General features: G+C 49.8%; 1 protein-coding gene across 3 annotated transcripts in view; it reads left to right on the top strand.

The window, feature by feature from the left end:
- The window catches only part of GIGYF1 (GRB10 interacting GYF protein 1), a 1351771-nt gene that overhangs the window by 578725 nt on the left and 746478 nt on the right, over nucleotides 1-26568 (top strand). For all 3 annotated transcript variants that reach the window (XM_085637593.1, XM_085637592.1, XM_085637591.1), the window contains exon 12: nucleotides 15912-16044. In XM_085637593.1, the coding sequence (XP_085493719.1) occupies nucleotides 15912-16044 (133 nt within the window). The remainder of the gene's footprint in view (nucleotides 1-15911; nucleotides 16045-26568) is intronic.

Here is a 26568-nt window from a genome sequence, read left to right as displayed (position 1 = left end):
TTCAAGGTTGTGAGAAGGTGGCTCTGTATATACTGTTCCTTAATAGGTACAGGGTGTACAGAGTCCACAGACCCCAAGGGTTTAACAGAGGTTAAAGTTAGATATAACCTTACTCTCTAAAGTGGTAGCTTGGTCGAGCAGTAAGGCAGTATCAGAGGACAGTGTAAAGCATTTGTTGTACACACTCAGTCAGCAAATGGTTGCACACACTCAATAACTGAACTCTAGGCCAATGGTTTATATATAAAAAATATATGCGTGTTTTATTTTAGAACCAACACTTGGAATTAAAATATACTTTCTCGACAGATGTTTCATAAAAATACTTTTCTATATGCAATAGACTTTAGTAAACCGTTACAAGTAGTTGCAGTAGGCAACTCTATTTCTAAACACAACAATACATTGAGCTCAACGATAAATTCAAGTTATTTGCAACAGATTACTTTTTAGATTACTTTTGTAATTCCAGGACTGGATCCTAGATTCAGTCCTGGTTCAGTTCTCAGAATCAAGTGATGAAAGTTGTCTTAAGTACTGTAATGATTTTGAACTAATATTTAGCTATTTTAAAAGTTGACACTTAGAAAATATTTCAGAGAAAACAATCAATGACTCCCTATGGAAGAAAATGCAGGTTACAGGTACGGTACGTTCTCGTTACTTTTGTAATCCAGTACTGGGTGCCTAGACTCAGTACTGGGACCTTTATCCAAAACAGGTAAGCAATTACGTTTTCAGATATTATAAGATTTTTGAAGAATATTTAAAGATTGCAGAAATCGACACGTAGAAGAAAATTCACAGAAAAACGACAATGGTTTCCTATGGAAGAAAATTGAGTTAAGGGTAAGTACAGTTGTACATATTTTTCAGAGTCAGTGCTGGGCACCAAGATCCAGCACTGGGAGCTCACCTAGGAACAGGTGAGTAAATTTGTGTTCGAGGCATATGAGCTGCAGATTGTACACTTAGCATAGATCGCCATCTGGTGTTGGGCCCGGATGTTTGCAGTTTGTTTTTGTTCTTTGGACAGTCTTTGGAAGTCACGAGTTCGGTGACTCCTCCTTCGGTCCGTACTGCGCATGGGCTTCGGCTCCATCCTCAGATTGTTTTTTTCCGCCATCGGGCTCGGATGTGATACTTCGTGCTCCGGCTTCGAACTTCTACGGTTCCAGCCTCGACGGAAAATCCTCGTTCTTTGAGTTTTCTTCATCCAATCTTCATCTCTCGAAGCGGCACTTTTCTCCATCCCGTACATCGGCACCGGCCTTCGGGCCCTCCTCGACTTCGGTCCCGGCCGATGGAAAGGACTCCGTTCAAAAAGTGCCCAAAATGTGGGTCTAAATTTCCCCACACCGACCTCCATCAGGTGTGTAACCTTTGCCTCTCTCCAGAACACGAGGCTAGAGACTGCCCCGCCTGCAAGTCTTTTCGATCTAAAAAGACCATCCGGGATCGAAGAGCTCGACGCACCATGGCGCACTCCTCGACCGCGGCTCCACCGGACATCTTCGGAGACGACGCCGAAGCTTCGGGGCAACTACACACCCAGCAGGAGGACGTCGTCGTCAGCGCTTCCGAGGCCGACGACTCCGACGTGGAGGACATCACACCGGCGCAGCGGGTCGTGAGTACTGTACCCCCTCCCACCCCCGCGCCCAAAACCAAAGAGACTCAGGTTACACCCTCGCCTGCAGGCCTGGGCAAAACCAAGCACACAGCTTCTATCACCCCACCTTCGGGCCCGGTGTCGAAGCCTCAGAAGTCTCACGGCAGCTCGGGCTCGAGCCAGCCGACGCCTGGTGCCGAAAAACACCATTCGGCACCGAAAAAAGTGATACCCAGCTCGACTCCGAAGCAACCGGTGCCGAAGCCTGGACTCTCGGTGCCGACCAAACACAAATCTGTCGGCACCGACGCTCCAGCGCCGAAAACTCCTTCGACGCCGAATAAAACCGGAGGCTCCACAAAAGCATGGCGCACAGAAACCATCGAAGCCCTCGGCTCCGAAATCATCGGCGCCAGCGGACGATTCGGCGCCACTGGCTCTGTTTACACCAGACCCTTTGCAAAAGACTCTATCTAAAGATCCAAAGACTGGGCTATTGACTTTAATTATCAAGAAAAGACGCCTTGACACTCCGGCTCCTCCTCCACCACCCAAACGGAAGGACTCTGCTACTTCTCCCCTCAGAGTGCCCTCCCCACTACCTCCTCCTCTGCCTCCTCCACCTCCTCCACCCCCTCCCCCTCCCAGGTCTCCGCCACCTTTACCTCATCACTCCCTGACCCCGTCCCCAGATCCGGATGACGGGGATCCGGATTATGACCCGGCGGACGCCCCAATGGACCCCACTCCACCGGGGACCCCAGACCCATGGTGTGAGAAAGTGGGTTTCTGTTGCAGTAACCCCCCCTTTTTTTGCCTAATAGCTGATGCACTTTTCCTTGTTGTGCCCTGGGCTCCTGCCAATCAGGTGCCCAGGGCCTATGTTCCTTCCTTAAAACACACAAACTCCCAATTGGCAAACCCTGGCCACATGTCAGCCCCTGGTAAATGGTACCCTAGGTACCCAGGGCCTTGTGACCAGGGAAGGCCTCTAAGGGCTGCAGCACTCCTTGTGCCACCCTTAGAGGCCCTGTACCCTTACACACACACACTGCCTTTGCAGGCTGAGTGTCTGGGTGCAGGACAAAACAAAGAGTCGACATGGCACACATCTCTGTGTGCCATGCCCATTACCTATACTGCCAAGGCATATGTCAGCCACCCCTCTGGCTGGGTGCCTTATGCCTATGGTGTGGGCACAGGAGCAGGAGCCCTGTGCCCCTACAGTACCCAGGTCCATTCCTGGGCACTGTAAGTACAGTGCTGCCTTTTACAAGTACATGGTGCTGAGAGCTCGTCAAACACGAACTCCACAGCACCATAATGGCAACACTGAAGACTGGGAAGTTTGGTATCAAACTTCTCAGCACATTAAACCCACACTGATGCCAGTGTGGGATTTAATGTACTAAGCACCCCAGAGGGCATCTTAGAGATGCCCCCTTACAGCTAACCTACAATCCACGTCTGCTCTGAGGCTGCCCAGGCTGCCACACAGCAGACACGTTGCTGGACCCCTGGGTGGGAGAGCCCCTGCTCTCCCGGGCCTGCAACAATGCACATCCTGGGTGAGGTGAGAAATCTCCTCCCCCAGGATGAGCAAAGGGAAGCTTCAAAGGCACGCCGCCAGTTGGAGTTTCCCCAGGCCACTGCAACCCCCCACTCTGGCAGGAAGCTTGGCCGGAAACCCCATACAAGGACAGGGGATGTGCCAGCCTGCCCACCCCACCCCTCAGGTGGGGGAGGCGAGGTGAAGCACATCTCCGGGCTCTCGCCATCTTGAAGATGGGAGGCCCTACCCTATCAGGATTAGGCTACTGCCCTCCTCCCACAGGAGAGAGGCAGGATAGGGGGTGTACCCACCCCAGGACAAGGACCCATTGGTCCCTGGCCTTCACCTACCTGTAACGCCCCTAAATCTAGTATTTAGGGGCCCCCTGAACCTTCCTTCCGGAGATTCCAGATAGAAACCTACAAGAAGAGCAAGAAGAAAAAAGACCTGCCCTGCAGCTGCTAAAAAGAGGAAGACACCAACTGCTTTGGCCCCAGCCCTACCGGCCTGTCGACCCTCGAACCTGCTCCTGCGCGGCATCTCTTGTGGCCAGCAACCTCAAAAACCCCGGAGGACCTGGCTACCTTTGACCTCTGATTCCCTGGGACTCCCATGAGTAGAGGCTCTACTCGAGAAACCTATTCCTAACTCCTGGCAGCAGCCCGGAACCGCGGACCCAACACACTCTGCACCAGCCAAGCCTGGCCAGTGCCGGAGTGGACAAAGACCCTGAGGACGACCCCACGGCGACTGTGACCCCGAGTCCGGCACCCAAGGACCCCCCTCGACATCCTGGACGAAGCCTGCAGCCTCAGAACCGAGTGCCACCCCAGCCGCGATCAACCAGAGGGTAAGATTCCCGACGTCAAAAGGCACCCCTGCACCCGGCGCCCTGCGGCCCCCTGTGCCCAATCCCGGGGTACCCACCTAACCTACAACTACCCAACTTACCCCTCGAAGTGGTGGTGGCACCGGAAACATCCTCGTCCCCGAGCCTGCAGCCTTTTTCCAAACCGGAACATTCCCATTGATTTCCATTGAGCGCCCGAAGGCTCAAAAGCACCCTGCACCCAGCCGCCCGAGTGGCCCTGGCAGTGCACTCTCTACACTAACTTACTTCCCCACTTGCCCTGAGTAAGTGACCAGGAGCCCAGCTCCCACAGACGCGTGGCTTGCCAGACAGCAGCCACCAACTAAGGCCCCCCTATCCCTCATAGGATAACATTGGGCCTAACTCACTCTGCACCCGGCCGTCCTGAAACCGCTGAGGGTGAACCAACTGTACCTACCTGACACTGGGGGACCCCTGAGTCTATGCCCGGAATTTCAACTCTGCCAGTCGAGTACTTACCCTTAAACCGCTAACTTCATTTTCCTCATAGGGTAACATTGACTGGCTTTTTCTTCAAAAATCTTCTAAGTGTGAACTTTTCAAAACTGTAAAAATTCACCAAAAATCAGCCAAGTGACAAAAACGAATTTACTCACCTGTTCCTGGGTGAGCTCCCAGTGCTGGATCTTGGTGCCCAGCCCTGACCCTGAAAAGTACTCACAACTATACTTACCTCTAACTCATTTTTCTCCCATAGGAAACCATTGTCTGCTTTTCTGTGAAATTTCTTCTAAGTGTCTATTTTTGCAAATTTGAAATATTCTTTTAAAATCGTACCATTTCTGCAAACAAAATTACTTACCTGTTTTTGATAAGGACCCCAGTCCTGGGTCTAGGCACCCAGTCCTGGATTACTAAAGTAACGATAAAGTACTCTACCTGCAATTTGAATTTCTTGCCATAGAGATCCATTGAATGTTTTCTGTGAAATATTTTCTAAGTGCTAACTTTTGAAATAGCTAAATATTATTTAAAAATCATTACAGTTATTAAGTCGACTTTCATCACTTGATTCTGAATACTGACCCCAGGCTGGTTCTAGGATCCAGACCTGGAATTCCAAAAGTAATCTGAAAAGTAATTTATTACAAATAACCTGAATTTACCATTGAGCTCAATGCATTGTTATGTTTAGGAAATAGGATTGTTTATTGCAACCAACTGTGACTGTTTACACAAATTTATTGCTTGAAACAAAAGTATTTATATTCAACCTCTCATTCTGAGAAAGTATATTTTTACCCCCTTTGTGGTTCTAAAAATAAAACAAGCATATATTTTATATATACAAATCATTGGCCTAGAGTTCAGTTATTGAGTGTGTGAAACCATTTGCTGACTGAGTGTGTACAATAAATGCTTTACACTGTCCTCTGGTACTGCCTTACTGCTCGACCAAGCTACCACTTTTGAGAGTAAGGTCATACCTAACTTTGACCTCTATCAGCCTCTGGGGGACTGTGGACTCTGTACACCCTGTACCTATTAGGGAACAGTATATACAGAGCCACTTTCTCACACATGGGAAGACTACCACAACCCTGACATACCTGATATGCCTCAGGACGACCTATACCCATCCAGGCCGTCTCCTCCAGAGGACTCCTTAGGGTTTCATCACTTAGTGCAGAGAGCAGCACACTACCATGGGGTGGACATGCACAGCGAACCAGTGGAAGACGACTTCCTACTGGACACATTTGACATTCAGGACAAATCCACGTCTATCTTGCCCATGCTTAAAGGTGTCACCAACCATGCTGCAGAGGTATTCAGAGACCCTGTCAGGGCCAGGGTACTGAACCCTAGAATAGAAAAAAAGTACAAGGCGGCACCCACAGACCCTGCATACATTAAGGGCCCTGCTCCCTTAGATTCCCTAGTTGTCTCCACAGCTAGAAAGCGGGCTAACTCCCAGTCCTCAGGAGAAGCCCCACCGCCAGATAAAGAATCCAAACTTCTAGACGCGTCTGGCAAACGCACCGCCTCCCAAGCTGCAAACATGTGGCGCATTGCGAATACACAGGCGCTACTTGCGCGCTATGACAGAGCACACTACGACGAGCTTGAGGCTCTTATGCAGCACCTCCCCGAAAAACACAAACGCAAGGCTCATGAACTAATACAGGAGGGTAAACTAATTACAAACACCTCCATTAAGTGTGCCCTCGATGCAGCCGACACTGCTTCTAGAGCCATAAATACCAGTATCCTGCTTCGTCGTCATGCCTGGCTCAGGATCTCAGGGTTCAAGCCTGAAGTCCAGGCGTCCATACTAAATCACCCTTTTGACCAACAAACTCTCTTTGGGCCAAAGGTGGACGAAGCGTTAGAAAAGATGAAAAAGGACACAGACACAGCAAAGTCTATGGGGGCACTCCAAACACAGGCCCCTAAACGTTCCTTTCGACGCTCATCCTTTCGTGGCACAGGTAGAGGCTTCTCCACCGATAGCGCCTCTACCTCCTACAAGTCCCCTCCTCAAAATACCTTCTCAAAGGGCAATCAAAGGGGTGGTTACAGAGGCAACAACAATAAGGGCAGGGGCAAAACTAACACCACCCGTTCTGCCACCCCGCCCACACAATGACTTCCCTCCGCTCCCCCCAGACCATTCCACTCCGGTCGGGGGCAGACTACAAAACTTTATCCATGCATGGGAGTCCATAACATCGGACAAATGGGTGACCCAAATCATTCGGTCAGGGTACTGTCTCGAGCTAACATCTACTCCACCCAATATCCCACCAAGGCACCGTCCAATGTCTCAAGAACATTCCACACTGCTCAAACAGGAGGTACTCTCCCTCCTCCAAAAACACGCTATAGAGCAGGTCCCCGTCGATCAGCAAAATCTAGGGGTTTACTCCCTATATTTCCTAATACCGAAGAAAGACCGGGACCCTGAGGCCCCTTCTGGACCTCCGGCCTCTAAATGCATACATACATTCAGACCATTTCCACATGGTCACCCTACAACAAGTCCTCCCGCTCCTCTGTCAGGGAGACTTTCTCACAACCTTGGATCTGAAAGACTCATACTTTCACATTCCAATACACCCTTCTCACAGGAAGTACCTCAGTTTTGTGGTGGACGGTCAGCATTACCAATTCACGGTTCTCCCCTTTGGGGTCACCACCGCACCACGAGTGTTTACCAAATGCCTAGCGGTAGTAGCAGCACACCTCAGGCGTCAACACATTCACGTCTTCCCTTACTTAGACGACTGGCTGATAAAAGCCGCGTCCTACCACCAATGTGTGCAACATACAAATAGCACCATCCAGCTGCTCCACCAACTAGGCTTCACGGTGAACTACCAAAAGTCCCACCTCATACCATCTCACACAAAGCAATATCTGGGGGCCACTATAGACACCTCCAAAGGTATTGCCTATCCAAACTCAGCAAGGATCGCAAGCATACAATCCTTGCGCAAAACATTCCTTCCTCAACACTCTCTTCCAGCAAGAGTGTTTATGAAGCTCATAGGAATGATGGCGTCTTGCATTTTCATAGTGCCCCATGCAAGACTCCACATGCGTCCACTTCAAGAGTGCCTAGCACTACAGTGGAACCAGGCCCAGGGTCAGCTAACTGATCTGGTGTTGGTGGACGGCCGCACCCATCACTCTCTGCAGTGGTGGAACACCACAAACCTTTCCAAAGGGCGGCCGTTCCTGGACCCGGTTCCTCAGGTGATTCTAACAGCGGACGCATCGCTCTCCGGCTGGGGAGCGCACCTCCTACACCTCACAATGCAAGGTCTATGGACGCCACAGCAAAAATCGCTCCACATCAACCATCTGGAGCTCTTGGCGATCTTTCTAGCCCTAAAATCTTTCCAAAAACAGATTTCGGGCAAAGCAGTCCTCATTCGCACAGACAACATGACTGCAATGTATTATATCCAAAAACAGGGGGGGACACACTCTCCCCAGCTCTCCCGCTTAGCCCAGATTATATGGAGATGGGCAATTCCCCAAAACATCTTTCTCCTGGCACAGCACGTTCCAGGCGTTCAAAACACCATGGCAGATCTGCACAGCAGACAAACGCAACAACTACACGAATGGGAACTGCATCCACAAGTTCTTCACCCATTCTTCCAACAGTGGGGGCATCCTCAGATAGACCTCTTCGCCACCCACGAAAACAAAAAATGCCCAAGCTTCGCCGCCAGATACCCACACCCATTGTCCAAGGGCAATGCGATATGGATGAACTGGTCAGGCAGATTTGCATACGCCTTTCCACCTCTCCCACTAATTCCATTAGTGGTAAGGAAGCTACAACAACACTCCCTCACACTCATTCTAGTAGCTCCAACGTGGGCCAGGCAGCCGTGGTACACCACACTACTACAACTATCAGTGGTACCACATCAAAAACTGCACCTGTCCCCATGCCTCCTAACCCAGAACCATGGAGAAATCAGGCACCCGGACCCAGCTCAGCTCAACCTTGCGATCTGGCTCCTGAAATCTTAGAATTTGGATACCTTAACCTTCCCCCTGATTGCATGAACATCATCATGGAAGCCAGACGTCCTACCACTAGAGCATGCTATGCCGCAAAGTGGAAAAGATTTGTAATTTACTGCCGTAACAATACAATCAACCCTTTAGATGCATCCATACAGCACATTATATGCTATCTGCTCCATCTTCACAGGTGTAACCTGGCATATTCATCCATACGCCTACACCTAGCAGCGATCGCTGCTTATCTACAAAACAGACAGCATTTATCACTCTTCAGAGTGCCCGCTATTAAAGCCTTTATGGAAGGCCTTAAACGAGTAATTCCTCCCAGGGCACCACCTTCCCCTGTATGGAATCTAAATGTAGTTCTTACAAGGCTAATGGGTCCGCCCTTCGAACCAATGCATAAATGTGAGCTACAGTTTCTCACCTGGAAAACAGCTTTTCTCGTAGCTATCACTTCCCTTAGAAGGGTTGGTGAAATACAAGCGGTCACTATACAGGAACCCTTCCTACAAATACATCACAGCAAGGTCATACTTAGTACAAATCCGAAGTTTCCGCCCAAGTTCTTTTCCCCCTTCCATCTCAATCAATCGGTGGAATTACCTGTCTTTTTCTCGCAACCTCAATCTGTTGCAGAAAGGGCCTTACACACACTTGATGTTAAGAGGGCTTTGCTGTACTACTTACAGAGAACGCAACCTTTCAGGAAGACTAAACAATTGTTCGTCTCCTTCTCTCCACCACATAAAGGCAACCCCATCTCTAAATCAGGGATAGCTAGGTGGATTGTAAAGTGCATACAAATTTGCTATCAAAAGGCAAAAAGAACATTATCTGTTCCACCTAAAGCCCACTCTACTAGAAAGTTAGGGGCTTCTATGGCTTTTCTAGGGAACATACCCTTAGATGACATCTGCAAGGCAGCCACATGGTCAACACCGCACACCTTCACAAAACATTACTGTGTAGATGTGCATTCCAAGCAGCAAGCTAGTGTGGGCCAGGCTGTACTAAAGACACTTTTTCAAACCACTGCAACTGATACCGGTGGTCGCCGCTAAGGTTGGGTACTGCTATATAATCTATGCTAAGTGTACAATCTGCAGCTCATATGCCTCGAACGGAATATGCTACTTACCAGTATGCATCTGTTCTTGGCATGTAGAGCTGCAGAGTTGTACACGCCCACCCGCCTCCCTGGCTACCTGTATCCGTTCCAGTCCATCTTATTTAGATACAACGCACATGGGTTTCTCACTGTTATTACTACGCTCCATCATTTCCCTGTTGGCGAAAAACAATCTGAGGATGGAGCCGAAGCCCATGCGCAGTACGGACCGAAGGAGGAGTCACCGAACTCGTGACTTCCAAAGACTGTCCAAGAAGAAAAACAAACTGCAAACATCCGGGCCCAACACCAGATGGCGATCTATGCTAAGTGTACAACTCTGCAGCTCTACATGCCAAGAACAGATGCATACTGGTAAGTAGCATATTCCTTTTGTCACTCGGCTGATTTTTGGTGAATATTTGAAGATTTGAAAAGTCCACACTTTCGAAGAAATTTCAGGAAAAAGCCAGTCAATGTTACCCTATGAGGAAAATAGAGTTTGCGGTTCAATGGTAAGTACTCGACTGGCAGAGTTGAGGTTCTGGGCACAGACTCGGTGGTCTCCCAGGGTCAGGTAGGTACAGTTGGTTCACCCTCAGCGGCTCTAGGGCGGCCGGGTGCAGAGAGAGTTAGGCCCAATGTTATCCTATGAGGGATTGGGGGGGGCCTTGTTTGGTGGCTGCTGACTGGCAAGCCACGCGGCTGTGGGAGCTGGGCTCCTGGTAACTTACTCAGGGCAAGGGGGGAAGTAGGAAGGAATAGAGTTTTCACTGCCAGGGCCACTCGGGCGGCTGGGTGCAGAGTGCTTTTGAGCCTTCGGGCGCTCAATGGATGTCAATGGGAAATCTCCGGTTAGGAAAAAGACTGCAAGCTCGGGGACGAGGACTCTTCAGGTGCCACCACTTCGAGAGGTAAGTTGGGTAGTTGGAGGATAGGTAGGTACCCCGGGATTGGACACAGAGGGCCGTGGGGCGCCGGGTGCAGGGGTGCCTTTTGGTGTCGGAAAATCTACCCTCTGTTGATCGGGGTTGGGGTGGCACACTGTTCTGAGGCTGCAGACTTCGTCAGGATTGTCGAGGGGGGTCCTTGGGTTCCGGACTCGGGGTCACAGTCGCCGTGGGGTCGTCCTCCTGGGTTTAGTTCACTCCGGCACCGGCCAGGCTTGGCCGGTGCAGAGTGGGCTGGGATTGCGGTTCCGGGCTGCTGCCAGGGGTGAAAGGTAGTTTTTGAGTAGAGCCTCTACTCATGGGAGTCCCAGGGAATCAGAGTTCAAAGGTAGCCAGGTCCTCCGGGGTTTCTGAGGTTGCTGGCCACAAGAGATGCCGGGATTGGAGCAGGAGCAGGTTCGAGGTAGACAGTCCGGTAGGGCTGGGGCCAAAGCAGTTGGTGTCTCCCTCGCAGCTGCAGGGCAGGTCTTCTTTTCTTCTTGCTCTTCTTGTAATTTTGGAATCTGGAATCTGGGGAAGGAAGGTTCAGGGTGCCCCTAAATACTAGATTTAGGGGCGTTACAGGTAGGTGAAGGGCAGAGACCAATGGGTCCCGTCCTGGGGTGGGTACACCCCCTATCCTGCCTCTCTCCTGTGGGAGGGGGGCAGTAGCCTAGTCCTGATAGGGTAGGGCTCCCCATCTTCAAGATGGCGAGAGCCCGGAGATGTGCTTCACCTCGCCTCCCCCACCTGAGGGGTGGGGTTGGCAGGCTGGCACATCCCCTGTCCTTATTTGGGGTTTCCGGCCAAAGCTTCCCGCCAGAGTGGGGGGGTTGCAGGGGCCTGGGGAAACTCACAGAGGCGGCATGCCTTTGAAGCTTCCCCCTGCCCATCCTGGGGAGGAGATTTAGCACCTCGCCCAGGATGTACATTGTTGCAGGACCAGGAGAGCAGGGGCTCTCCTACCCAGGGGTCCAGCAACATGTCTGCTGGGTGGCAGCCTAGGCATCCTCAGAGCAGACGTGGATTTGTAGGTTAGGTTCGAGAGGGCACCTCTAAGATGCCCTCTGGGGTGCTAGGTACACTAAATCCCACACTGGCATCAGTGTGGGTTTAATGTGCTGAGAAGTTTGATACCAAACTTCCCAGTCTTTAGTGTTGCCATTGTGGTGCTGTGGAGCTCGTGTTTGACGAGCTCCCAGCACCATGTACTCTTTAAATGGCAGCACTGCACTTACAGGGCTCAGGGATGGACCTGGGCACTGTAGGGGCACAGGGCTCTTACTCCGTTGCCCACACCATTTGCATAAGGCACCCAGCTAGAGGTGTGACTGATGTATGCCCTGGCAGTGTGTATGATGGGCATGGCACACATGGCCGTGTGTGTGTAAGGGTACAGGGCCTCTAAGAGTGGCACAATGAGTGCTGCAGCTCTTAGAGGCCTTCCTGGGTCACAAAGCCCTGGGTACTTAGAGTACCATTTACCAGGGGCTGACATGTGGCCAAGGTTTGCCAATTTGGGTTTGGTTTGTTTTAGGGAAGGAACATAGGCCCTGGGCACCTGATAGGCAGGAGTCCAGGGCACACTCAATCAAAGTACATTCAGCAATTCAGCAAAAAGTGGGGTGCTCCCGTTCGGGGTAACAGCACCCAAGGGTATTCACCAAGTGCCTAGCAGTAGTGGCTGCACACCTCAGAAGACAGCACATTCACGTCTTCCCGTATCTGGACGACTGGCTAATAAAAGCCACGTCCTACGAACAATGTGTGCAACATTCCGCCGCTACAATCCAACTACTTCACCAGCTAGGTTTCACGGTGAACCACCAAAAATCCCACCTGGTACCATCACACACAAAACAATACCTCGGTGCCACCATAGACACCTCCAAAGCCATAGCCTATCCCAATCCTGCCAGGATTGCAAATATACAGGCTCTGCGTCAAAAATTCATATGTCAACACTCTCTCCCAGCAAGAGTGTTTATGCAACTGATGGGGATAATGGCCTCTTGCATCTTCATAGTGCCCCATGCAAGACTCCAGATGCGTCCACTCCAAGAGTGTTTAGCGCGCCAGTGGAACCAGGCCCAGGGGCATCTGACAGATCTGGTGTTGGTAGACGGTCGTACCCTTCGCTCTCTGCAGTGGTGGAACACCACAAACCTTTCCAGAGGTCGACCGTTCCTGGACCCGATCCCACAAATAATCCTAACAGACGCATCGCTCTCCAGCTGGGGAGCTCATCTATTGCACCTCACAGTGCAGGGCACATGGACGCCGCAACAGAAGTTACTCCACATCAACCATCTGGAGTTACTGGCAATCTTCCTCGCCCTAAAATCCTTCCAGACGCAGATTTCAGGCAAGGCAGTCCTCATTCGCACAGACAACATGACTGCCATGTACTACATTCAAAAACAGGGGGGCACGCACTCTCCACAGCTCTCTCAATTAGCACAGAGCAAGTGGAGATGGGCAATTCCACAAAAAATCTTTCTCCTGGCCCAACATGTCCCAGGAGTTCAAAACACCGTGGCAGATCTGCTCAGCAGATCCACGAGTGGGAACTTCACCCACAGGTTCTTCACCCGTTCTTTCAGAAGTGGGGGCATCCACACATAGACCTATTCGCCACCCACGAAAAAAAAAAATGCCCAAGCTTCGCCGCCAGATATCCACACCCATTGTCCAAAGGCAATGCGATATGGATGAACTGGTCAAACAAATTTGCATACGCTTTTCCACCTCTCCCACGAATTCCATTAGTGGTGCGAAAGCTACAACAGCATTCCCTAACACTGATCCTAGTAGCTCCAACATGAGCCAGACAACCGTGGTACACCACACTGCTGGAACTCTCAGTAGTACCACACCAAAAGCTACACCTCTCACCATGCCTCCTAACGCAGAACCATGGAGAGATCAGGGACCCGGACCCAGCTCAGCTCAACCTTGCGATCTGGCTCCTGAGGTCCTAGAATTCGGATACCTTAACCTTCCCCCTGATTGCATGAATATTATCAGGGAAGCTAGACGCCCTACTACTAGGGCATGCTATGCTGCAAAGTGGAAAAGATTTGTTGTTTACTGCCACAGCAACACAATCAATCCTTTAAATGTGTCCATACAGCACATCATATGTTACTTACTCCAGCTACAAAGGTGTAGCCTAGCATATACTTCCATTCGGTTACACCTCGCAGCAATTGCTGCTTATTTACAGAACAGGCAGCACCTATCACTTTTCAGAGTGCCTGCCGTCAAGGCCTTTATGGAAGGCCTCAAAAGAGTAATTCCACCCAGAGTACCACCCTGACCTGTCTGGAACTTGAATATAGTTCTCACAAGGTTAATGGGAACCCCTTTCGAACCATTACATAAATGTGAGCTCCAATTTCTCACATGGAAAACAGCTTTTCTAGTGGCCATCACTTCCCTCAGAAAGGTTAGTGAAATACAAGCACTCACTATACAGGAACCTTTTCTCCAAATGCATCAGAACAAGGTTGTACTCCGCACCAACCCAAAATTTCTACCCAAAGTCATTTCTCCATTCCATCTAAACCAGTCGGTAGAATTACCAGTCTTTTTCTCACAACCTCAAACCGTTGCGGAAAGGGCTTTACACACACTGGATGTTAAAAGGGCTTTACTTTACTACATCCAAAGGACACAACCTTTCAGGAAAACCAAACCGCTATTTGTCTCCTTCTCTCCACCACATAAAGGCAACCCTATTTCTAAATCAGGGATAGCTAGGTGGATTGTAAAATGCATACAGATTTGCTACCACAAAGCAAAACGGACGCTATCTGTTCCCCCTAAAGCCCACTCTACAAGGAAGATAGGGGCTTCTATGGCTTTTCTAGGAAACCTACCACTAGATGACATCTGCAAAGCAGCGACATGGTCAACACTGCACACTTTCACAAAACATTACTGTGTAGATGTGCAAACCAAGCAACAAGCTAGTGTGGGCCAGGCTGTACTAAAAACACTGTTCCAAACAACTGCAACAGATGCCGGTGGTCGCCGCTAGGGTTGGGTACTGCTATATAATCTATGCACAGTGTATAATCTGCAGCTCATATGCCTCGAACGGAATATGCTACTTACCAGTATGCATCTGTTCTTGGCATGTAGAGCTGCATTTCTATACACGCCCACCCGCCTCCCCGGCTACCTGTATCTGTTCCAGTTTATCTTATTTAGATACAACACACATGGGTTTCTTTACTGTTACTACTACGCTCCATCTTTCCCTGCTGGCGAAAAACAATCTGAGGATGGAGCCAAAGCCCATGCGCAATACGAACCAAAGGAGGAGTCACCGAACTCGTCACTTCCAAAGACTTTCCAAGAGGAAAAACAAACTGCAAACATCCGGGCCCAACACCAGATGGCGATCTATACACTGTGCATCGATCTGCAGCTCTACATGCCAAGAACAGATGCATACTGGTAAGTAGCATATTCCTTTCTTTGTCAACAATAGATCAGATAGCCTGGGCCTAGCTCTTTTGAATGGCCCATATCAACATATTTTGGGTGTCTTTGTATAACCAAAAACCAACGGATCCATTCATGTGAGACCAAAGTGTCTCTCCAGTCTCACTTCATGGGACGTAACGGATGACATAGCTATGTTGAATCTTATTATTGTAGTACTTGAATGTGTTCATTCAAAGCATCTGCTTCACCTTCATTCTAGATTGAGACTACATTGGTGATTCACTACTTGAGTAGGCTTCTTTGCACAAGTATTTACTGGTTCAACTTTGCCTGATTTATTGCTGTTACCACTGCCACAGTTGGCGAGGAATAGCATGATAGTCTGTTCTGTCTTTGACTATCACGAAGAATCCTATGATGGCTCATAATAATTGCCATCCTTCAATGTAGTCCTAAGCAATTCACCCACCTAACAAGAACTTTTAAGGTATTACTTTATTTGAGAACATTGTTGATATAGCATGCAGATATGCTTCTAAATTTCCTTGGGACGTCCGTAAGCCTGTTTTACAAAAGTACATAATCCAGTGCTCTAGGGACCAGCACATGGGTGGGAATTAGATTAGAACTCAGTAACATTCTCAGTTACTCGTTCTATGGAACACCTTGTATCCTTTTTGATTGTTTTGTGTGCTGATGGGCACTTTAGTTGCTCAAATAGTTGGAGATACAAGTATTTTAAGTTGACTGGTGTTGAATCTAGGCTGGAGTCCAGTTGGCTACAGATGTAAAAAAGGTTTATGTAGTTGGAGGTTGCAGAAAGAGTGTGCATGGCATTGACTGGCTATAATATGCTTCATTTTTTTTTTTAGAAGAACCCAAGGGATGCCATACCAGAAGAACAGGAGCTAGACTTCCAAGGATTGGAGGACGAGGATGAGAGGCTGGATGGAAAGGAAGACTGCGAGGAAGCCAATGAAGCAAATGCTAAGGATGGTGTAGTTGGTAAGTACTAGCATGAATATGGTTATATACCCGCATGCCATACTCTACGCACCTTGGGAGAACTGTTGGCAGAGATGACTGAAATTGGGATAGTGTCTGAAAAGTATATAGCACATTTCCTTAGTTGTTTTTTCATATTACAGAGTATTAGTACACAAGTTGTCCCCTTGAATTCTTACCCTAGATTTCTGAAATCAAGAGGCACTAATTCTAGCTTTGTAGCAGCATTTGGTTTGCCTGATCTTAAAGTGCAGATACTGAAAACAATTACAATAGAACAGTAACTAAATAACTTTGAAACAATTCTAAAATTACTGGCACATACTACTTAAATTAAAGGAGCAGATGATGGCAGCCCATGGAGGGAAGGTGCAAGTCATCCCATGGGGATGCGTCTGTGTGATGACTGTTCCCTCCTTCCATGCTGTGAGCAGTCCTGCAACGCTGGCAGTGATTCTAATTCAGGAGTGCAGGCTGCTTTTTTTTTTTTTTTTTTTTTTTTTTAATCTTGGACCCATGGTGGATAACATGGGTAAAAGCTGCAAATGCATTCGCCTTTCTTGAACTATATGATGGACTAAAGAGCTACGACATCTGACCCTGCTCGATTTGCTCCTGGTTTAGGGAAGGGAAGAAGTTCCAGTTATACCCAAGGAAGGACCCCAATACCTTTGCTGCCAGGCATGTTTTCAGTGCTGACTTTTACCAGCTGGCTCGTGCCACCGTTCTCCCATAGGTGCAAGTAAAGCACCTGGACATCCCCTTTGATGGATGTTGCCTAGCAGTTGTATGATGCTCTTTGAATGCCAAAGCCATCAATCCTATTGCTCTAGATCTGGTTGAGACTTGGGTTGATCCACAGAGAAGGCCACATCCGATTGGCTCCTAATTTGCTTAGTGCCCCCGCTGCTTTTCCTATTTACGCCCACATGGGCCATAGGAGGAATTTGTTAAACTTGTGCTTCGCCTCTGTATGGGCCAAGACCAACATCGTCCACTGGGTACTCCATATTGTGCAGTTTAACCACAACTAGAATTCCTAAAAAAAAAAAATCCTACGAATATAAGAAATTCAGAGTCCTTTCCAGAGGGCTAGCTAACAAATACTAACCCTTCTAATATGCACTCCAGATCTTCCACGCTTGCTGCACCAGCTACTAAGCTGTCTTAGTTGCGCTCTCAGGCACATGCCTTACCAGTTGGAGTTAGAATATGGAATGTACTCTCCGGGCAGAGATCATTCATCGCAGACACATTGTTGAAATTGACTGTTCTGCTGTTCATGCCCGGTCACCTTCCCACAAGTGCAATTCTATTGAGGCAAATCAACCTTTTTGTGCCGAACTTGTAGAGGGGAGAAGGGTGCTACTCGTGTTGCTTCATTTTGAAGGAGGATGAAGACCTCCGGGCAATTTTAAACGTGTCCGCTGAACACCTTTCTGATGAAGGAAAGGTTCAAAATGCGCCTTACTTTAGCTGAACTACTGTCAGCTCTGGATCTAGTCAGTTATCTTAGAATTGCAGGATGTGTGTAGGAAGCTGACTCTGTCTATACTATGCCAAAGTAAGGTATAGTGTGCACAGTCCAGTGGATCCCCAGAGGTATAGCAGAGGCTAAGTTAGATAATCATTAACAGATTTATGTGCGGTGGAGCAGTTAGGCTTATCAGAGGGTGTGTTAAGCACTTATTGTATTCACTCTGACACATATGGTTACGTTTTATTACTAGAACCAAGAAGAACTTGACACAGTTGGGTGCATTATGGTTTCAAATGCAAGGCAGTACACAGAATGCAATTATAGATTAAATTGGTATTGTTACAGGTTTATATTTGTTTTAAAACAGTTTAGAGTACTTTGAAATTACTTTGGATTACTTTTGCATTACTTTTCCGTTAGATCGACTACTTGGGGTGATATATTTAGATATCACACAGTAGATCCTACCATACGAAGGTAAGTAAGACAATTTAATTTTCAAAGCAGTTTCTTTTGTTCCATTCAAACAGCATGTTGACATTTGGAACATTTTCAGAGGAAAAAACACAACATGGATTCCTATGGGGAAAAAAAAAGAATGTTATTGGTGTGAAGGTAAGTAAGCGACTTGCACGGCTGAGTGTTTAAGGTTAGAACTAAGGTTGTTTAAGGAAGCACTCTAGGTGTACCACCAGCGGCACTAGGGTGCTGGGTGCAGCGTGCAGAGGCGCAGTGTTAGCCAGTAGGGCTAGGTGGTCTTCGGTCAGAGGCTGCTCATGAGCAGGCCACTTGGTTGGGGTAGCAAAGCTCCTGGGGTTGGGATCAGGACTGCAGGGGCCAACAATCAGCAGGCCACTTGGTTGGGGTAGCAAAGCTCCTGGGGTTGAGATCAGGACTGCAGGGGCCAACAATCCGCACAGGAACTGCACTGTAGGGAGCTATGTTTCTATTGCGTTAAGCCCCCACTTTTTGCCAGACTGCTGATAAACTTTGACTTGATGTACCCTGGGTCCTTGCCATTTAGCTTCCCTAGGCCTGTGTTCTTTACTAGAAAACTGTACCTTGTACCCCCAATTGGCACCTCTCTAACCACATGTCAGTCCCTTGTAAAAGGTACCAAGGGCACTGTGGCCAGGGAAGGCATCTAAGGGCTGCAGCACTTACTGTATCACCCTTAGAGGACTCACTCACTCACTTACTCACTTACTCACTCACCCCCTCCTCCATGTTTTTGGTACAGAACAAAGTGAAGTTGCCCTGGCGTAGGTCAGCCACTCCTCTAGCTGGGTGCACTATACCAGTGGTGAGGGAACAGGTGCAAGAGCCCTGTACCCCTACAGTGTCTACATCCATTCTTAGACATTGTAAGTGCAGTGCTGCCATTAAGAGTATATGGGGCTGGGACTTTCATTACGAACGCCATAGCGGCTACACTGAGAAGTAAATACTGTATTTAGGGGGTGTTTTTAGGGGTCTGAAGCCAATAGGCTACTGACCTTAGGGTGACTATACCCTTGGTGTGCTCACCCTGTAGGAAAGTGGGTTTCTGTTTCAGTACCCCCCCCCTCACTTTTTGCCAGAGTACTGATGCACTTTGACTTGATGTGCCCTGCTTCCCTGCCGATCAGTTTCCCAGGGCCTGTGTTCTTTTCCCAAAACTAACCCAATTGGCATCTCTAGCCACAGGTCAGCCCCTGGTAAATGGTACCACAGGTACCCAGGACACTGTGACCAGGGAAGACCTCTAAGCACTGCAGCACTTATTGTGCCACCCTTAGAGGCCCTGTACCTTCACACACACACTGCCTTTGCAGGCTGTGCTTTGGTGCAAAACAAAGTCAAGAGTGAACATGGCACACATCTCTGTGTGCCATGCCTGCAACCACTGCCCTGGCATAGATCAGTCAGTGAGGGTACAGGTGCATGAGCCCTTTACCCCTACAGTGTCTAAGTCTTAGACATTGTAAGTGCAGGGCTGCCATTAAGAGTATATGGTGCTGGGAGTTTTTCATTACGAACTCTACATCACCCTAATGGCTACACTGAAAACTGGGAAGTTTGGTATCAAACTTCTCAGCACATTAAACCCACTCTGATGCTAGGGTGGGATGTAATGAAAAATGCACACAGAGGGCATCTTAGAGATGCCCCCCTGAAAACTAACCCACCACTAGTGTCCACGTTGAGTTGCTGCTTTCAGCTGCCACCACCAGACATGTTTCTTGACCCCTGGGGTCAACAGCCTGCTGCTCTCTGGTGCCTGAAACAATGCACATCCTGGGACGAGGTGCCAAGCCTCCTCCCCCAGGATGGTCGGGGTTCACGAAGGGGAAGCTTCAAAGGCTTGCCGCCTTCAAGAGCTTCCCCAGGCCACTTGCTGCTTTCAGCAACTGGTTCTGACCCCCACTTTGGGCGGGAGAACCTACGAGAAAAACAAGTGAGGAATGCCCAGCTCTGCCAACTCCTCCCCTCAGGTGATGGAGGTGAGGTGAAGCACAACTCAGTCCCCGCAATCTTGCAGATTTGGGGGGGGGGGGGGCGAGAAGGAGAGACTTAGCTATCCAGGTACAGGCTCATGCCCCATTACCACTGGAGAGTTGCATAATTGGAGCTGTACCCACCCTAGGGAAGGGACCCATTGGTCCCTGTCTTTTACTTACCTGTAACACCCCTAAATCTAGTATTTAGGGTCACCCCTGAACCGTGCTTCCTCAGACCAGAAGAAACTACAAGAAGGAGGACCGAACAGCCGTGCAGCAGCTAACAAGAGGAAGACTCCCACTGACTTGGCCCCAGCCCTACCGGCCTGTCTCACCCTCGAACCTGCTTCTGTGAAATCCCGTTGTCCTGCAGCCAGCATCCTCAAACCCCGGAGCACCTGCCGGCCTTCAAGCACAAAGACTTGTATCCCATGAACGCCGGATTTGTTCATCTGCAACCTCTGGCTCTGGCCGGACACCACAAATCCGCCCCACTCTGCACCCGCCGTCCATGGCTCGAGCTCAAGTGGGCAAAGACCAAGATGTGGTCACCCCTGATTTGCCTCAAGCCTCCAGCTAACGCCTGCAGCCTAAATCCGGAACCGTTTAAAGTTCTTCTAATCGGCGCGCAATTATTCTCTTTCCGTGGTATTGTTTCGATTGCGATCTCCACACTTGACGCGACTCATCGGTCGAAGTCTTCGATTCCGGTCGTCGACGAAGGCCTTCGGGTCTACCTGAGCTCCGGTCCTGGCTGATGGAAAGGACTCCATTTAAGAAGTGTCCTCGATGTGAGTCCAAGTTTCCCCACACCGATCTCCATGAGGTGTGCAACCTCTGCCCCTCCCCAGAACACGAGACTCGAGACTGTCCGGCATGCAAATCCTTCCCGTCGAAGACCATTCGAGACTGAAGGGCGAGAAGAACCATGGCACACTCGTCGACAACAATCCCCGACGACATCTGCGGAGAAGGCGTCGATGTCCCAGAACAGCAGCACACCGAAGAGGGCCTAGTCAGTGCCTCCGAAGCCGACGACTCAGATGTCGAGGACATCACTCCGGCACAGAGGGGCGTGACTACTGACATCGACCCCCCCACCCTCGACGGCACCGGAAAAGGCTGAGGTCACGCCTTTGCGCCTAGGCACGATCAAAGACACTGCTTCCAATACCTCGCTTTCGGGCCCGGTTAAGAAGCCTACCAAGCCTTCTGGCGGCTTGGTCTCGAGTCAGCCTGCCGTCAGTGCCGAGAAGCAACTAGCCGAGCAAAATATCCAAAGCCCTCGACACCCACACCTCGAAGTCGAAAGTCATCTCGGAGCCGAGGAAACAACTGGACATTTCTAAGCCGCACAGTTCAAAAGACTACAAGGCTAAAAAACCTACGGCTCCGACACCTTCGGCGCCGACGGATCTGCCATTCACAGAGGATCTATTTCGGCCCGATCCACTACAAAAAACACTGGTCAAGGAGCCTAAAACTGGACATTTGATGCTCAGCATCAAAAAGAGACCGCTGGGCAAGCCTTCCCCAGCTCCACCACCAAAGAGAAGAGACTTTGCTACCTTCCCTTTGAGAATACCTTCACCTCCTCCTCCACCTCCTCCCCCTCCCCATCTCATCATTCCCCCACACCCTCTCCGGATGAGGATGAAGACTGTCTACGATGGCACACGGGACGGGCCCCATGACCAACCCACAGGGGACCTGTGAGAAAGTGGCTCTGTATATACTGTTCCCAAATAGGTATAGGGTGTACAGAGTCCACAGTCCCCAGAGGTTTGGCAGAGGCTAAAGTTAGATATAACCTTACTCTCTAAAGTGGTAGCTTGGTCGAGCAGCAAGGCAGTATCAGAGGACAGTGTAAAGCATTTGTTGTACACACACAGTCAGCAAATGGTCTCACACTCTCAGTAACTGAACTCTAGGCCAACGGTTTATATATAAAAAATATGCTTGTTTTATTTTAGAACCAACAATTGGTATTAAAATATACTTTCTCAGAATGAGATGCTTTAAATAAATTATTTTGCAATATGCAATTGACTTTTGTAAACAGTTACAAGTGGTTGCAATAGGCAACCCAGTTTTAGACACAATAATGCATTGAATTCAATGGAAGTTTCAAGTTGTTTGCAACAGATTACTTTTAGGATTACTTTTGGAAGTCCAGGACTGGATCCTAGATTTGGTCCTGGGCCAGTACATGGAATCAAGTGATAAAAGTCGACTTAAATACTGTGGTGATTTTTAGACAATATTTTGCTATTTTAAAAGTTGACAACACCAGATGGCGAACTATGCACAGTGTGTAGATCTGCAGCTCTACATGCCAAGAACAGATGCATACCCTTACTCTTCAAAGTGGTAGCTTGGTCGAGCAGTAAGGCAGTACCAGAGGACAGTGTAAAGCATTTGTTGTACACACTCAGTCAGCAAAATGGTTTGACACACATGTTCGAGGCATGTGGGCTGCTGAATTCATCTGTGCATAGATCGCCGCCTAGTGTTGGGTCCGGATGTTTGCACGTTGTTGTCCTGGAAGAGTCTTCGAAGTATCCTGAGATAGGTGACTCCTCCCCTGGACCACAGTGCGCATGGGCATCCTCTCCATCCTCAGATTGTTTTTTTCCGCCATTGGGTTCGGATGTGCTTATCTTGACTCAAGTTAGGAAAATTTAGTTTCAGGCCAAAAGGCCTTTAGTTTTCGTCGGTACTGTTCCCGATCGGTATCGACAGCTTACTTGCTAGTATAGCGACCTTACCAACTTTTTACGGATCCGTTTCAAATCGACGATGGAATCGAGGACCCCATTCAAACGGTGTCCTGTTTGCCACGCAAAATATCCACATATCGACGTCCACCCGGTGTGCAACAAATGCCTCTCTCCGGATCACGACGAATCGAAATGTATGGCCTGTGCCCGATTCAGATCCAAGAAGACTCTCCGGAATCGACGAGCCGCGAGACTAGAAGCGCAGCAATCGGCACCGGCCCCGACCAACATCTTCAGCACCGAGGACGAAGATGTTGAAAGCGTGGAAAACATACACTCCAGCCCTGCTTCCGAACACGATTCCCGATCAGAAGACGCAGATGAAGAGCTTTTTCACAGGGAAGAAGCCGACGATGAGGTAGGGGACTACGATGAGGCCTTCGGGGCCGAAGAAGATAGCTCTGGTGAAGAGCAGGGCCTACCCGTCCAAACGGAGGCTATCAAAGTGCGTCAGTCTACGGCTCCGGTCGAGGGATCGCCTTCGGGCCTTACCCGAGATCAATCCCGCAGTTCTTCGGCCCCGCCCTCTGGCCCGGCCGCGAACATCCAGCGAGAGCCATTATTACCCAAAAAGACTGGTTTCCCTTCAACGAAACCGAAACCAATCGTAGCACCGGTTCAACAGAAACCGAAAGTGAAACTGGCACTGGTCGGCTCGAAGACCTCCACTCCTTCGACGCCAGCCAAAACCATCGGCTCCGACCGCACCAAAAGGGATTTCGGCGCCGAACTCGCTGCAGCGGATGTCGGCACCGATCCAAAGAGAAAGGCCATCGGTACCACCAAAGCGCCTCGGCCCCCGGCACCGACGCAATCGGCACCGACCACCAAGGTCAAAATGGCCGCTCCATCGGAATCCACCTCGAAGGCAGCGACTACGGTCCAGTCATCGACGCCGTCGACAGCTACTACCTCTCCTCGACTCGATGACCCTGTGGCTCCGAAGAAGTCCACACCTACCTCTACAGAACCTCTCGGCACCAAAGAACCTTCGGCGTTCTCGGTGCGACAAGTTGCAGCGTCCTTGCAACGTATCAGAGAAAAGGCAGCCCTCCAGCCCACGTCGGGCTCCGAGCCGAAAAAGGCTCCAAAGGCACCTTCGGCACCAACCAACATCACTTTTGGTTTGCCGCCGTCCACAGCGCCAAAACTATTCGAGATCCGAACACGTGTCACCCAGGCAAGGTCCCCATCTACTGGACACTCTCCTACTGGGCCATCACCGTCCCAATTCATCGACGCCGACACCGGCAGGCTCATGCTCCGAAAGCGGAAGGTCACTTCCGAGCAGGCTTTGGACTCTTACAGAATCTCTCTAAAGCAAAAACTGCCAGCAGAATCGGAACCAGTTCTTTATGAACGCCTCCACACCTCCTATCCAGATCCACAGTCCTTCTCTCCGACGCACTCCGACACGGACGCAATGGAGGATTACATGGGTGATGACACCACCTACCCCAGGGATATGGATCCTGAGGAGCAGCAGGACCCAGATCAAGCTTGGGATGACCCTGTAGACCCGGGTGCCGCTACAGATACCCAGGACACGCAGCTTTATGGCGCAAAAACATCTCCCACAGAGGACACTGCTGCATTCAACGCCCTCATTGAACGTGCCGCAGCCAATCATGGAGTGCAACTCCACTCGGACACAATCGAGGACGGTTTCTTAGTGGACACTTTCGCCTCCTCGGAGAGGACTGTAAAGACTCTGTCCATGTTAAAAGGTGTCCTCAAGCCAGCAAAGGACATTTTCAAGGAGACAACCAGGGCACGGGTGATAAACCCCAGGATCGAGAAAAAATACAAGCCTGCGCCCGGGGACCCTATGTACATTAGAGGCCAGTTACCTCTGGACTCCATCGTAGTTGCTAACGCTCGCAAACGAGCACACTTGCAAACAACTGGTGATGCTCCTCCCCCGGACAAGGAGTCCAAGGTGCTGGAGACCTCCGGCAAAAGGATTGCAGCCCAGGCGGCAAACATATGGCGCATTGCCAATACACAGGCGCTCCTAGCTCGCTACGATCGCTCACACTATGACACGTTAGAGTCCCTACTCCAACATCTACCAGACGAGTACAAAGAGGCAGCGGAGCTCCTCATCAGGGAGGGACAACTTCTCACAAACTCATCCATTAAGTGTGCACTGGATGCCGCCGACACAGCTGCGAGGGCAATAAACACCAGCGTCATGCTACGACGACACGCCTGGTTACGAATCTCCGGATTCAAACCTGAGGTTCAAAATAACATCCTCAATCAGCCTGTCAACCCCGACTACTATTCGGACCAGAAGTTGACACCACCCTAGAAAAGATCAAAAAAGACAGACACTGCAAAGTCAATGGGGGCTCTGCAAACGCAGACATTTCGTAGTGGCTCCTTTCGTCGCCCCGGAAATAGGGGAGCGGCTAGAGGACAGGGGTCACAGCAAACCTACAATAAAGGGGGCACACAGAGTACCTACGATAAAAACACCCGAGGTGCATATCGTGGCTCCAGCACCAAGGGCAGAGGACGCGGTTACGGCAACACCAGGTCCTCACCCAAGAACAAACAGTGACGCCCTCTCCCTTCCCCCCGAACACATAACCCCTGTCGGGGGGAGACTCCAGCGGTTCCTGTCCACGTGGAATACCATCACCACGGACAGGTGGGTCTGAGATGTTATCCTACACGGTTACTGCCTCGAATTAACCTCCACTCCACCCACAATACCGCCAAAGCACCGTCCTATGACCTCAGAGCACTTAGCATTATTACAGCAGGAAGTGCTAAGTATGCTGCAAAAAGGCGCAATAGAGGTCGTGCCCGTCCACCAACAAGGGACAGGGGTGTACTCTCTGTACTTCTTAATACCAAAAAAGGACGGGTCACTCAGACCTATACTAGACCTGAGACCCCTCAACCACTACATTCTCTCAGAGCATTTCCATATGCTCACCCTACAGCAGGTTCTCCCGCTGCTCAGACAGGGAGACTTCCTAGCCCCACTAGACCTCAAAGATGCGTATTTCCACATACCCATACACCCGTCACACCGAAAATATCTCAGGTTCACTATTCAGGGGCAGCACTACCAATTCAAAGTCCTCCCCTTCGGTGTGACAACAGCACCCAGAGTTTTCACCAAGTGCCTAGCTACAGTAGCTGCACATCTACGGAGACAACACATCCACGTCTACCCTTACCTGGACGACTGGCTTGTTCAAGCAAGGTCAGCCCAACAATGTGCCAGCCACATGTCCCTCACCATCCACCTTCTTCACAGTCTGGGATTCTCACTAAATTACCCAAAATCACATCTCCAACCCGCACACGTACAACAGTACCTAGGTGCGACCATAGACACTCTGGCAGCCACAGCTCATCCAAATTTAGTGAGGATCAACAGCATGCAACTGCTGATCTCAAAGTTCAAACCTCAACACTCCCTTCCTGCGCGAGTGTTCATGCAGTTGATAGGCATGATGGCCTCCTGCATTTTCATAGTCCCGCACGCGAGACTACATATGCGCCCGCTTCAGGAGTGCTTAGCACGTCAATGGAATCAGGCTCACGGGCAACTAAAAGACCTAGTGTTGGTGAGCGGTCGGGCATACAACTCTCTGCATTGGTGGAATCCACAAAACCTTTGCAAGGGCCGACCGTTCCAAGAGCCTGTTCCACAAATAATACTGACGGCGGACGCGTCTCTCCAGGGATGGGGAGCTCATGTACTCAATTACACAGTGCAGGGACTATGGACAATACAGCAAAAGAAGATGCACATCAACCTTCT

Source organism: Triturus cristatus, chromosome 12, assembly GCF_964204655.1.
Source record: "Triturus cristatus chromosome 12, aTriCri1.1, whole genome shotgun sequence".
Taxonomy (NCBI): Eukaryota; Metazoa; Chordata; class Amphibia; order Caudata; family Salamandridae; genus Triturus; species Triturus cristatus.
The sequence above is the reverse complement of the archived record's forward strand: the minus strand, read 5'-3'. Positions and strand labels throughout refer to the sequence as shown.